Source organism: Rhagoletis zephyria, unplaced genomic scaffold (assembly GCF_001687245.7).
Source record: "Rhagoletis zephyria isolate East Lansing unplaced genomic scaffold, Rhagoletis_zephyria_1.1 Rzeph_scaffold_00234, whole genome shotgun sequence".
Classification (NCBI taxonomy): Eukaryota; Metazoa; Arthropoda; class Insecta; order Diptera; family Tephritidae; genus Rhagoletis; species Rhagoletis zephyria.
Window position 1 is genome coordinate 38,216 of NW_016157318.1, and position 15,573 is coordinate 53,788.

The window sequence follows — 15,573 nt, forward strand, 5'->3', positions numbered from 1 at the left end:
TCCCTTAATGAGTGTAATATTGTTGTGTTCTTTTGATAGGATTTTGCTGAGCCTGGCTGAGTCTATAGAGTTCTCTATAGAAGAGCAGTAAGATTGCCAGGATTTAGTTTAAAATTTTTTCAATTATTTTTCATAAGATCTTAGGGGGCTTTTATAAGGCGCCCAGTCTCTAGTTCTAAAGCAATCATTGAAGATTTTACTTATTGGGCTCTGAGATCCCCATTCCACCAGGGTGGGGATTTCTTTCTTACTGTACTCTCTGTCTATCAATGTCCTCAACTGTAGTACAGTTGTATTTAGTGGAAGTTTACTTCGTTTACGCTGTAGGGGTTTCTGTTTTTTGAGGGGGTGTTGGAAACTGCATACAGATTAAAGAGAATGATACGGTGATTAGACACCGGTGATAGCACCTCCTCCCATCCAAGAAACCGGTTTATATTGCAGATGCTTAAGTTAGTATTTAATAAGAAGTGTAATAAAGACTCACTTCGATCGTTTTACGTAGAAGTACCCCATACTGGATGCCTTCCATTCGCATCGGAGCCGACGACTATGATTTGTCTGGGGTTTTTGGCTATTATCTCCTTGATTTCAGTTGGCGGACTGTCCCTATCATGGGCCATGTATAATGAGGCCAGTGGTATACTTGGCAGTCCGGTGGTATCCACCTTAACCAGTGTTGTATCTGATGTGCTGAAATTAGAGCAAAGAAATGTATTTATCCCGTTCTTGATAATAATACACGCCCACCCACCTCGCTCTTTTAGTAGAGTTTGTAATTATTTATGTTCAGTTACATGACTGTATCGTGCTTGACCCAGGGCTCTTGAATTAGGCTAACGTCTATATCCTCCTCACCGAGGAGAACAGCTAGATTACCTGTAGCATATTTGGAGTGCTGCAGATTTATTTGGGCTACTTTAAGTTTTTGGTTCAGGGTCACCCGTCAGCTTCACACCCATGAGAAGCTTACCGGCTCCATCAACCCCCGGATCTTCTTCTACCGGACTAACCTCTCCGAGGAATACCCGCACTCTAGCCTTATGGATACCGAAGCAGAGCCGATAGTCAGTCTTTTCTAAGGCGTCTAGTGATTCTGGGCAAATGGCTAGCAGAATGGGCTTATTTGTAGGCCTTCTTGGCTCTTAAACCTTTATAAACTCCCATTCCTTGATCGTCGGTATGAGTTTATTATGTAGCTTAAGACGCCGCTGCAACTTTTCGCCTGTTTCATCCATCGGAGGTAGGCAAATGCGCCACGTGGTCTCCTTGGAATGCCCTTTGCTGGATGAGCTTGAGCTTCAAGCCGACAAAAGTGTCGCTGATCTTAGCAACACATCCAGCAAGGAAATCCAGGGAGAACTGGTCCGCGCACTTGACTACCCGGTATCTCCGTAGGGATTCCGACGAGTCGAACTCTGGGCGTGGACCATCGGATTTGTAGAGTACGTAGTTCATTACGAGGCTCGATAGCCTCACATCAATCTCCACACATTTCTGCTGCACTGCAAGCGGTGTCTTGCTATTTTCACCTATAATTGCCTCCTTCGCGGGTGCTGCGGACTCCGCATCACCTCCTCGCTTAGCCTTCTTTGTAATGGCTCTTTGGCCGCCTTCATTATGAGAGCGGTTCCGTTTCTTTGATCCGGTGGCCTCGATTATGGCTGCACGATCTGTCTGTAACTTTTCGTACTTTTCTACAACTATTTCTCTTGTAAAATAAAAAAATTTGTTAGTGAGGGGAGGTGTGACGATATGTTACAAGCTTCAGGAACAGTTTCCAAGTGAACTTAAAATCGCTCATTTGGCCATTTGTGAAAAAAGTGGATTCATACATAGACATATGTATATATTTATTCTTATCAACTGCAGGATGAGAGATGGCTGAAATGGTCATAAGATAACCAAAATAATCACTTCTGGAAATGTTAAGGTATCGGGGTAAAGTATCGATATTTTTACTCGTGTATATTGTTAAAAGCATCGATGCCAAAAATACTGGTAAAGGTGTAGAAAGTATTGATACTATCGTACTTGTGAGTAGTATCGTCCCAACCGTACATACATGCATGTGCGAATACATACATACATTTAGGCGCACCACCTACCACAAGAGTAAAGTGCGTGGCCACGTTCATATATACATACATCGATGTATATAACGCGCGTGACATTCACCTGACGAAATGAATATTGCGACTGAAGAGTGGTGTGAGAATGCTGCGCGGAACGGAGGACGAGCGACGAGTAACCGCCAAGTTGAGCAGATGATTTCCCGTCAACAATGTGAATGAAACCCTTTGACCAAACAATATCTGGCTGCATAGCACAACAAGTGGGGTTGGGTGCCTGAAAGCAGTACACTTTGCCAGCTGGTTCAGGCGGAAATATGTAGCAGGAACATTGAGGTGGCATGAGCTTTTAAAAGCTTTTTGCAGCATTTGCAGACATCGCTTTCTTAGTATTCTGCTTTCACTGCTTGGAATCATTACGGCGCCCGCTGAGCGAATGTTGAGCAGTTTCGTTTGGTTAGTGTAGCAGTTAAGTTCGAATTCCCGGCTAAAAGCAAAACAGCGTTTCTACGGTTTGTGAATAGAGAGTCACACAAGAAGTGAAGAGGGAACTTCCAAAATAAGTAGTAAAAATTTTGACGCGTGCGGCTTTCCGTTTGTCGGAAAGTCTTCAGCGAAAATTAATAAAGGGCTTTAGTTGCACACTTTTAATCAATGAGTTTTACAGAGTATCAGCGGTGTGTGTGTGTGTGAAAAAAAGATTTTACATATTGGTCTCAGCAAAATTTGGCAAGTGTCAAAATTTACGTCTGTATAATTTGGAGCAGTGTTGCCAACTTACTACATAGCGAGAGAGTGAAATGAGAAATTATTCATGGTGAATACAAAATAGAATAAGTAAGCGCACAATTTACACAAGCAAATAACACAAATATTGTTTTAAAACCGAATACAAAAATAAAATATTAATAATTTAGAATTGTGATTTTGTGGACGTCATTATTGCACGAAGAACGAAAAACAAATTTTAAGAAGACAATTTTTAAGGGTAGAGAAGCGGCAGTAAGAGACGCCGCAAGGATAAAAGTTGATACCGACAAGTGTGCGATGGTCTTTGCTGCATGGTGCAATCCCTCGGGCCTGCAGATGTTCCTGATATGCTCGCTGATACTGGTGTTCGCCATTAATCTGCCCACCATTGCGGCTACAAGCGGAAACAGTGCTCACGCCACGCTCAATGGAAGGAATGACGTGTTCACTAGTTCATTCTTGGTGCGTTTCAGGCGCAGCGTCGACAATGGCTTTGCTGGTGAAGTAGCAGCGCGCTACGGATTCGATAACATTGGACCAGTAAGTTAAAAAAAATATGCCACTATGCTGCAAAGTGCAAGCTTCGGAAATATATTTCTGGTTTTACAAATCTATTCGCAAATATTAGGATTGCTCTGGTTTCTGCAATTTGTTATTTTGGTAATCTGTGATTTGTTGTAGTTATTGTTGTTGTATTATAATATTTGTTACTCTTTTGATTCTTGGAAAATCAATTTGTTTCCACCAACTGGCAGCGTTATAGCGCCATACTTAACCCTTGAAATATTGGACGACACAGCGTCGTTGAGAGTGGAAGGCAACAATGCAAATAAAGGGGAAGAGCAGCCAGAAAATAAATAAATAACAAATTAGGGAAAAATATAGAAAGTTCAAACGCGTCAAACAAGAGGGGTGTCTATAAATATACATATGTGCATACAATATGTGCACATGTGTATAGTCACACATACCATTTGTATGCATGTATATACATACATTACATACATACATACATACATACATATGTATTATGTACGTGCACTGCGTGCTCCCCTTTAATTCGTTTATATGAATGTCTGACTGTTTGCGCGTGAATTCAGCTCCACGTTCACGTACATGATTGAACATATGCAAACGAACGTAGGAAGGTGGCAACATGTGTACATATATACATACATATGTATGTAGTATGTACTTAGTGGCCGTAGGATTTTTATGATTTTCTTCGCATTTGCAGCGTTAGGGAATTTGTTTTGCATTTAAATTGCTCTGTCGTGAGCTCACTGAATTGTTCAGCATACTTTTGGGCGGTTATGTTCTATTTTCCCAAATCCTTGTAGATCCTTGCTGTTACAAGCCAAGGTAAGTGTCTGAGCTCTTTAGCTTTTCTCTCTAGAAGGAAGTTATTAAGTCTTAATTTTGGTTGGTTATGCCGCCAATTATTGCGTTTTTCTTCTCGTTTATAACATATGACGAAATTCAGATAATAAATTTCCGAATGGACTTTAATTAAGTCCCCTTAATTCTACATGTTGTTCTTCGCCCCTTAAATCCTGATTACATCAAGATTATCAAACCCGGCAGCTCTAGTATTCCCTTATTTTTTTGATCCATTTACCGGGTCTGGAAAGGCTTAGCTAAATTCTTCCCAAGTAAAGACGCCCAAACTGTATTTGTTATGTTGTCCCAAAGGTCTGTCAGGAACTTGTTTTGGCGCTGCTTATCTATTTTTTGCATTAAGATAGCAGAGATTTGCACAACATATTAATGCAATATTCACTTCAGTCTGCTTTTCCGGCTTAAAAAGACCGTTGACCTCTCTCTAAATGTTGAATGAAAACATATCTTTGACAAGCTGGAAGCCTCTATTAATTCTAAAGGACTAAATGTTGTTTGTAAGTTCAAATGCATTTTTAACCATATGTAGGTATGGTTAGAGAAGGATGTTGCCCTAGCATCCTGGGGAATATTACCCCTATAAATGTGCTATAATTACATTGTATTGCAATATACATACATATCGTTACTTTAATTCACAAAGGCCGTAACCAACACATTTTTCAAAATTGCGTTTTTCACAGATTTTGGTAGGAAGTATTAATATACACCTTCAATAAAAATTGTAAAATATTAGTACCAAAAACAACGGAATTACATGCCACTTTTTAAAAAGCCCTACCTGTTTTTGATAACTTTTTTTTTTTAATTTTTCTGGCTTCTCCCGTAAAATAAAAAATTTGTTGTTTAGGGCCTTGTGAATTAAGGCCTTCTAAGCATCGGTTACAAGGTCTTATCAAGCGTATTGTGTGTAAGACTGAAGCCCACCGTCAGCGAACTGATTAGACCTTATCTGTGCGGCTTTACACAACCACCATAGATCAGGTATTCACAATACGCCAAAACTTGAAAAAGACCCGAGAGAATAGGATCGACACAACAATTATTTGTCGATTTCAAAGCCGCCATTAAGGATCAGCTGTTTGAGCTTTATAACCTTAAGCAGCGAATTAAAATTCAGCGGTTCCGCTGGCTAGGTCACGTCGTTCGAATGGAACGCTCCAGCTCTGAAAGTATTCGCGATGCTGGCCAATTGGCGTCAGTTAGCACAGATAAGAAATGACTGGCGTGCTGTTTTGAACTTGGTCAAAATTGCTTAGGCGGTTACAGTGCCAATAAAGCAGAAGATTGTTTGCGAATTAATACCAGTTTCACGAAATTTTTATTTGCTTAAATTCGGAAACCTGTATTTTTTTAGGAAAGTTAAGAAATTGTGTTTATGTAATGGAATATGGGAGCTTAGAACTCAGAAAAATAAGAAAAAATATATACCAGTGTACGCCAACTTTATAAAATTTTAATTTTGAAAGTAACCAGGAAATGTTAGTATTCAAAATTTTTTAATCCGCTAATAGATAATTATATTTTAAGCCAAATAATTTTGACCGCATAATTGTCAAAATTTACAAAATGGCCAGCAATAAGATTTGCTTTAAATGTAGCATAAATTACGTAACGAGAAAATACTATTGGTAGAAGATATGGAGAAAAAGTTTGTTTCATTCCTAGCTTTTCAGCGAAAGGTTTGCTTCAGCTGTCTAAATATGATACAAATTCAAGAAAATTAAAGCGACAAAGTGCGATAGGGGATATTAGCTCTGATTCAGTACTCCATGAACTTACAGGTTTTTACATGAACTTGCAGGAAGTTAGAGGTAAAATGATCCCGCTCTCCAAAATCCTTCAAAATCCTGTAAATGAGAGTGATTTTTGGAGAGCTGTGTAGAGAATGAAGTTGCAAGATTTTACCCGAACTTTTTCTTCTGGTAGAATCACGAAAAGTGTCAAGCGATCACTGGTTGACGTTTTTACAGGAAAAATGTTTTTTCGTTCCCGTACTTTTTGTTGTTACCCACTTTTTACTTTAGAGAGTAATTTTGCTCTTTGACATTTTTCATTCATGTATTTTTGAATAAACTGCTGTCCATTTTCTGGGTCCTTGAAATATCCTTGGAAAATCTTTGTTAGAGTTCTGAATTTATACCATTTAAAATCCCATTTTCATATGATATTTTTCAAAACTCTCTCGCTTATGCTTGTAAGTTAGTCTAATAGTCAAGACTCTAGACCAAAACCTACATATATTTTAATAAAACCCGCAAGTAGCTTGTTGAATTATTTAAGGCCCAATTTCAGATGTGTTATTTAAGTAGAGTTGTTGTTTAACTTCAAAAATTCATTTTAAAATCATATGTTATTTAAGTAGAGTTGTTGTTTAACTTCAAAAATTCATTTTAAAATCATATATTTAAACTGCACTTAAATAGCTATTGAAATATGAAGTATGTAACCCTGTGTTTTTACCAAACAGCAGTCAGCTGTTCAGCACAAAATGTAGACAAACAGACAAAAGAAACAACAATTTCAGGGTATAACCAACAGTGTTGCCACTTATTGGCGTATATAAATAAAGGTGATATGAAACCCAACGAAAGCTAAGTGGCATTTAAGCAGCAATCCAAAATTAAACTTAAGTGCCATTTAAATTTTCATCTGACATTGGCCCTAAGTAATATTGCGACTTTTATTCCCAGGAAAAGATTGGAACGTACGAACATTTTTTACCCGTTCCTGGGAAATATTTTTACATGTGTTGAATGAATGACAATAATGGCTATTTATGACCAAAAAAACATTTCTGATCCAAAGCCTACTATTGTTTTTTTTTGACGAGAAAAGTGCCTCCGCATCGCACGTCCGTAACGCATGAAAGACCAATATGTAACTGTAAAATGGAGCATATTTCAAGAGTGAAGAGAATTCGTAATTTTTTATGTGAATTAATTTTCAAATATCTTCTTAAGTGATGAAAAGTGGTCTCCATACTTTTGATATGTATTTAATCATTGGAAGATTTAGTTAGGGGAAAAAGGGGCAAAGTGGTACGGTAAAAATTAAAAAATTTAAACTTTATGGGTAGGAAAATTTTGTGGAAACATCATTTACTAAATAAATAATCTCAAATCGAGTTTATTCTTTGTGAATAAGGGCATTCATTGCATTAATTTCCTAAATTTTGATGCAGCGATGCTGTCGCCACAGCGACGATGGCCCAATACTGCAAAATTCGCCTCCAAAGCAGAACGAAAGATTTTCCATGGTGCTGCCTAGGTTGAGAATCGATCCGGGTGATTAAGTCGGGAAGCGTCTTCGAGAGGAACTTCCACCAGTAAATAGTCACAAAATTAGCTCATTGACTGCTGTAGTCAACTGCAAAAAAATGACGACTCCTAAAACTTTGAACTAGAAGAGAGTAGCTTGCTGGACTGCTAGATAAGGTGGTAAAACTGACAAACAGTTATCCTTCATAGGAGTCGCACTTGGATAAATAGTTATAGATGAGATGAAAACACCAGTTTAAATTGGTCTTATGTGCCTCCATGAAAACCGATGCGTGCAATGCTCTTAGATTTTGGAGCACTCAACGAAATTCTGAAAGAGGCGAAAAATGCTGGGGCAACCCGTCCTTGTCCCACAAAGTGAACAGCTGAAATCTGTGAAAATACGGTTAATCGAGCTGTTTTGCAGTACAATAAAAGAGGCCCGTATTGGTAAAGGTACTGGGTTACCATATTGTTCAATTTTTTGAAACAAGATGGGGGCAACGGCACGATACTTTAATTCAATTTAATGCGGAATTATTATTAAACTGGCGACGCTCTAAAAAAAGGCGAGTGGAAGGACCAGGAATTTACAGGATCATTATACTTCAGAAATCGTCAGCTGAGGGAAAGCTCGCTCTATATCTGATGCCCATTCGAAAACGTTTTATCTCAGAAAACGGGTGAAAACGCCCTATTTCAGAATTTAGTTCAGAAATGCCCTATCTGGGCTGTCAGTTAAAAAATTCTAAACTCAATACGAATTTAATATATCGGCAGCTGAGATAGGGCATTCTTCTACCAAATTCTGATATAGAGCTTTTTCATCCGTTTGCTGGGATAGGGCGTTTTCGAATCGGCAGCGATCTTCCACTCAGTCGTCAAAATAGTCTAGTGTTCATGCACAAAAATTTGCGCAAGAACTTGACAACCACGAGAAAAAATTAAAACATGTAGCCACCAAAAACAACGCAAAAATTGAAGCTTAACTGTAGCTTAACAACTTGTGAAGATTATTATAGGGTTTCGTTGTACGTTCTTCTGTTAGATACTATCACTGAAGATCTGAATACCCGTTTTGCAAATGAAGTTTAGAATGATTTCCAATTGAGTTTGTTGCTTGATATGCATAGCAAGGGGTGCATAGTTTGGTTTTATAAAAAGATGTTTGCATAATCTGTGTCTGAAACATATCCCAGTTTACTCTGACAATAGGTTGTATAAAAAATTTAAGTCAACCAATAATATACTTTACCATGACATGTACATGATTTTAAGAGTCTTGATCACTCCTTGCGCAAAAGTTACTTTAGTAATTTCGAAAACAATATAAAGACCAACCCCAAAGCTTTCTGGCCTTTTATTAAAGCGAAAAAAACTAGTATTCCATGTTCGATATTCTATAAAAGTAAGAATTTTTATAATGCCCATGATGCTTCGAGTCGTTCGGTTTTGGTCATTAACAGATGAGGATTTTTTAAAGGGCATCTTAAACTTTAAGGCATCGACGCAAACAGATGCGGACGGCCTATCTCTTATTATTTTAAAAAATGTTTAGGCTTTTATTAGACCTTTGACGGTAATTTTTAACTTATCCATCTCTTCGGGAATATTCATTAGTTATTGGGGGAAAAAAAACATATATTACTCTGATTTTCAAAAGGGGAAACAAAAATGATGTCTCAAATTATAGACCAATAGCTTAATTAACAACGGTTTCCAAACTTTTTGAAAGTATTGTTAATGATAAAAGGTGGCACGCTGTCCAAAATGCTATTTGCCCGAAGCAGCACGGTTTTGTCAAAGGAAGATGAACTGTCTCAAATCTCACTATTTTTACCGAGGATTGCCTTGCAGGTTTTGAGTCTGGGTACCAATTCGATACTGCATATACCGACTTTTCCAAGGAATTTGATAAGGTCTCACATCAAATATTGATCCCAAAATTAGCTAGTCTGGGTTTCCATTTAAAGTTTCTCGATTGGATTAGCTCTTATTTATACAATAGGTACCCGTTATTTCCGTGCGTGCTCTGGAGTCGCCCGAGGTAGTATTCTTGGCCCCCTTCTGTTTATCACTTTCGTTAATGATATGAGTTCCTGTTTCCTATTCTCGAAATTTCTAATGTATGCAGATGATCTCAAAGATTATTCTGTTATAAAAAATACTGAAGATTCCTTTTCCCTTCAATCCGATCTTAACAGGGTAATGTCTTGGTGTGAGAGAAACTGTCTCAGTTTGAATATTAATAAATATTATGACATGATTTTTTCCAGAAAGCTAAATACAATTCATACCCCATATACTATATCTGGTTGCCTTCTTATATCAGTAGTCCAGACCAAAGATTTGGGAATTTACTTTGACTCGAAGTTGAATTTTAATAGCCATATTGATTTCATTATTTATAATTTCTATTCATTGTTAGCCTTTGCTCGCCTGACTTTTCCGATCCATTTACATTAAAAACCCTATACATACATAGCTTTTGTAAGCTCACGCCTTGAGTATGCTGCCAATATTTGGCGACCTTTTCATATTGGGCATATAAACAGAATTGAGCGTGTGCAAAAGACTTCTATTAGATTTGCATTATGATCTATAAATTTCACTGAACCTTTACCTTCATACTACTCACGCTGTTTGCTTATAAATTTAAACTCACTTGAGGATAGGAGAAAGTTATTATCTTGTTCGTTTATCTTTAACGTGCTTACTGGGATTGGTGATTATCCTGATATCCTACGGATAATTCCTCTCAATGTTTCCCGAAGAAATTTGCTGCACATGAACCTATTTTATTTGCATTCCTCCAAGTCAATGTATGCCATGAAACCACCGATTTGTCGTGCCCTTAGAAAGGTTAATAAACTCAATCACATCGAGGATATTCATTGATTGAGTGGTTTTAAAAAAGATAATCTTAAAACTACTTTAATTTTATAATGCCACCTATGTATTAGCTATAAGTTATACCTTGTTTCTTTTTTAGATAGCATAGTCAGTAAGAATTTCGTTTTCAATGATCGAAATAAATAACAAAATAAATTATTACTCTTCATATTTCTACTCTAATACAGGTGATATATATAAGTATACTAGCAAACCCGGCGAACTCCGTTTCGCCACCAGATGGCTTCGTTTCTTGTAACATTTCGTTTGGGGATTAAAAGATGAAGAAAAATTATTTTTTTTTTGTTTTATATTTGAAAAGGAAAAATTTTATTTCATTTCACAACAGTAATGTATTCATTTCGATTACAAAAATGAAGTGTAATTTAGTTGAACTTCTCTAAGTAAAAAATCTGAATCGAAGCGTTATACGTGTCCGCAAATTATCTGTTTCATTGAAGTGCTCTTTGGTAAACCACATTTTTTGTTTTTTGGTCTGTCGTTAACACAAACAAAGCGGATGGTTTCCCAACTCGTGAACACGCAACGTATAGCTGCCCATGTGAAAAACAATGATTTTCTAAATTTATCCCGCAAACACTAAGCGATTGGCCTTGCGACTTGTTAATTGTCATTGCGAATGCAAGGCGAACCGGAAATTGCAATCTTTTGAAGTCAAACGGAAGATCAGTCGGAATCATTGGTATTCGAGGAATACATACATTTTCACCTGCGTACTTTCCGTTAATAATGGTTGCCTCAATCAAATTCGGCATAAGTTTTTTCACCGCAAGTCGAGTACCGTTGCAAAGTCGCGGTGGATTCAAATTACGCAATATCATAATAACTGAACCAACTTTGAGTTGCAAGTTATGTGGTGGAAATCCTGGTAACTCCAGAGAGTTCAAAAACTCTGTTGGATAATTTACAACATCATCGGAATTTGTTATGGAATCAACCGATTTGTATGTCACCAAATCGCCATCGATTTTTGATTGAATGGTGAAATTCAGTGCGTGTACATCATTGTTCTTTGCGGCGAGAATTGCTCGTTGACTTAACCAAGCATAATTCTGATAATTCTCACTAATGTTTGGGAAAACATTTTCAATAAGAGCTAATTGAGAGTCTACAAATCGGCAAAAGTCGTTGGTAAGAGTAATTAATCCAGTTGTCGCATCAACTGGAACTTTTCCATTTCCAACAGCTAACAATTGTTTGGAAAATTGTGCAGCACGCCAATGTCTCGTGATGTAGTTGGATCGCCAACAATAATTGCAGCAACATCATCAACGGTGGGTGCATTGAACCTTCGTACATGTTCACCTGTTGGGGTACGATCCGCTCTTATGACAAATTTGTGCGTATCCGATGGCATTCGTTCTAATGCTGTTTTGAACATATTAACCACAGCGTTATTAGCGTGAAAAAATGCTTGCAACTGTTCAATAATTCGTCTCTTTAACTGTTGTGTTCCCTGTATATTGCACCGCACATTCAGCTGATCCACCATCGACGAAATGAAATATATTTGCTGAAATTGATGGGGTTCGTCTGCTGTTGGCGCCATTGAACCATGCAAATGATATATTTGTCCTTGTATCTTTGATGGCAAACAATTAAGATAAAATAATCATAATAATAATTTTTATATTAAAGAAGATTAAAGAACTGTCCGCATTACACAATTTTATTTTTCACAAAAACGGTATTCATGAATTTTTTAATTTTTTTTAATTTGCTTCCGCATATTTTTGACATAACAGCTTTAATTTTATGCCCATATTAAACAAATACATCCCTAGGTTACCCGGGTCCACGTTTTGGTCTGTATCTCGAGACCCTAGTCACCCAGCTATATGAAAAGTGCTCAATCTTAAAGCATTCATGAACAGCTTTCATTTGATACCCATATTGAACAAATACACCCAAGGTTACCCAGGTCCACGTTTTGGTCTATATCTCGAGACCCTAGTCACCCAGCTATATGAAAAGTGCTCAATCTTAAAGCATTCATGAACAGCTTTCATTTGATACCCATATTGAACAAATACACCCAAGGTTACCCAGGTCCACGTTTTGGTCTATATCTCGAGACCCTAGTCACCCAGCTATATGAAAAGTGCTCAATCTTAAAGCATTCATGAACAGCTTTCATTTGATACCCATATGGAACATTTAAAAATAAATATATTTTGTCGTATTTTTACTCTTCTTTCTCTACATTTTTAGTACACTTCTAAGCAAGTTAGGATTTTCTGCTTTTCACCACGTGAAAAAGCATCTCATCTTCCATCCGAATCAACCAAAAAGTGAAAATTGATTTTTTGACACCTAAGCCCCCTTTCCGTAGACCAGGTCACATATATAGATCCCATGAACTAATAGAAGTATCAGTTTGTAAAGCAAACATTAAATAATAGTGTTTTATGATTTTCTATGAAAGCTACACGATTTCCCCTCCCTAAAGCCAGCTCCGACCCAGGCTTCATAATAGATCAGTGATTTAAAAAAATACACCTCAACGCCGCATTAAACTGTGCCCATAATTTTGAAAGTGGCCTAAGTTACATCATATCTTTTGTGCTAAAATGACCGGTTACTTGTAACCGAATGCATATGTAAAACGTTCTATCCTCACAAAATCATGAGATAACCTTTGAATTTTGGCTAATGAAGTTAAACGAATAACCGACGCCTTCAGATACAAGTAAATTATCATTTAGGCACAAAGGTGTTATGTGACTTAGACCACTTTCAAAATTATGGATAAAACTGCGCTCATAACTAAAAGTTTAAGTGAAGTTGCGGGAAGCTTTAGGCACAGATGTGAACGCATAAGTAATTTAAAATTTCAGCTATTATCCTAAATACATGTACATCCTGTTGTTGATATTTATTATTTTCTTTTATAGAAGTCTAGCCGGTTATACAACAAACACCCTTTACAACATTAATCTTTCAAACTTTTTACCAAAATTATAAAAATTCTGCCAAAGTTCACCAAAATTTCAAACTTTTTAATCAGAATCTTTATACAAATTTTGGTGTGCAGTTTTGTAGCCCATTAAGTTTCAAACTGCTTAAAAATCCCGTTAATTTTTATAAGCTTTTATTTAACTTGGTCATCCCGCGCAAATCGACAAGTTAGAGACTTGAAATTTTCAGCATAGTTCCAATCACGATGATAATGCAATTTAAAATGTAAATGAATTCTCCATATGGTCCAGGGGTCTTGATTCAAAGGCGGTCAAAAAATAGTAAGATTTATGGCTAACAGAGCGTAATTTGCCAAAGAACGTAAAACCACTATAAAATTGTTATAGCTGCCGGCGCGCCGCGGCGGTAGTGTAGTAAAGCTATTCCTAGTCTAGATATGAACCTCGTTGTCGGCATCATATCAAGGAGATACAATTAAAAGACTCCAGATGTCGCCCGCCAGAAGAAGTTAAATATTGCGCCTAAATATATGCCCGACGACTGGAATTTAAGTGTGCTCTGCCCAATCCACAAGAAAGGCGACCCCGCCATACGCGCCAACTACCGCGGAATTAGCCTTCTAAGCATAGGTTACAAGGTCTTATCGAGCGTATTGTGCGAAAGACTGAAGCCCACCGTCAACGAGCTGATTGGACCTTATCAGTGTGGCTTTAGGCCTGGAAAATCCACCATAGATCAGGTATTCACAATACGCCAAATCTTGGAAAAGACCCGCGAGAATAGGATCGACACACACCATCTATTTGTCGATTTCAAAGCCGCTTTCGACAGCACGAAGAGAAGTTGCCTTTATGCCGCGATGTCTGAATTTGGTATCCCCGCGAAACTAATACGGCTGTGTAAAATGACGTTGAGCAATACCACCAGCTCCGTCAGAATAGGGAAGGACCTCTCCGAGCCGTTTGATACCAAACGAGGTTTCAGACAAGGGGACCCCCTTTCGTGTGATTTCTTTAATCTTATGTTGGAGAAGATAATAAGAGCCGCAGAACTGAACCGCTCAGGCACAATACTTTATAAGAGCGTACAATTGCTGGCGTATGCCGACGACATCGATATTATCGGTAAAAACAAGGGCTACGTCTGTTCTGCCTTCTCGGGATTGGATAGAGAAGCAAAGCGAATGGGTCTGGTGGTGAACGAGGACAAAACGAAGTATCTCCTGTCAGCACACAAACAGTCAGAGCATACGCGTCTTGGCACCCACGTCACTGTTGACAGTTACAAGTTTGAAAAAGTAGACGACTTCGTTTATTTGGGAACCAGCATTAACACCAATAATAATGTCAGCCTTGAAATCCAACGGAGAATCACTCTTGCCAACAAGTGCTACTTTGGGCTGAGTAGGCAATTGAGAAGTAAAGTCCTCTCTCGTCGTACAAAGATCACACTCTATAAGTCACTCATCATGCCTGTGCTGGTGTATGGCGCGGAAGCATGGACAATGAAAGCATCTGATGAGGCGGCTCTTGGAGTTTTCGAGAGAAAGATTCTGCGAAAGATTTACGGACCTTTACGCGTTGGTGATGGCGAATATCGCAGACGATTTAACGATGAGCTGTATGAGCTTTACAACGATATAGACATAGTGCAGCGAATTAAAATTCAGCGGCTCCGCTGGCTTGGCCATGTCGTTCGGATGGACAGAAACGCTCCTGCTCTGAAAATATTCAACGCGGGCCGCGATGCTGGTAACAGAGGAAGAGGAAGGCCTCCTCTGCGTTGGAAAGACCAGGTGGAGAAGGACTTGGCTTCACTTGGCATTTTCAATTGGCGTCAGTTAGCACAGAAGAGAAATGACTGGCGTGCTGTTTTGGACTCGGCCAAAATCGCTTAGGCGGTTACAGCGCCAATTAAGAAGAAGAAGATATGCCATGCTACAGCGGAAATGGACGACACGCCATTTCTATAAATAAAATTAACTGCTGCTATATGTACATATGTATGTTTATACAAAACGTAAGCAAACATTTTGCTTGCCAAGTCTTCTGTTCTCTTTGATTGCGAGTTGAATTATTTTAATATCTGTTGCAAAATTTTGTACATAAAATAAAATAGCACTTTTTAATATACAACGCCTTTATAAATGGACTAAAAATTATAAGATAAAATAATGTAAAAAAAATATTTTTTAAAAACAAGCTTTTATTTAGCATGTACAATCAAAGGAATAAAATAAAGTAGTGTAACAAAAGATTTTT

At 37.9% G+C, this 15,573-nt stretch overlaps 1 protein-coding gene across 2 annotated transcripts in view; it reads left to right on the forward strand.

Annotated features, from left to right (window-relative positions):
• The first annotated feature begins 2,529 nt into the window (after positions 1-2,529).
• Positions 2,530-15,573, forward strand: part of amon (prohormone processing protease amontillado) — a 240,163-nt gene continuing 227,119 nt past the window's right edge. Inside the window, exons 1-2 of one of the 2 annotated variants that reach the window (XM_017609548.1) lie at positions 2,530-2,909; positions 2,990-3,362. In XM_017609548.1, the coding sequence (XP_017465037.1) occupies positions 3,120-3,362 (243 nt within the window). In that variant the 5' untranslated portion in view covers positions 2,530-2,909; positions 2,990-3,119. Of the gene's footprint in view, positions 3,363-15,573 lie in introns of both variants that reach the window. The other variant, XM_017609546.1, reaches the window with a different exon arrangement.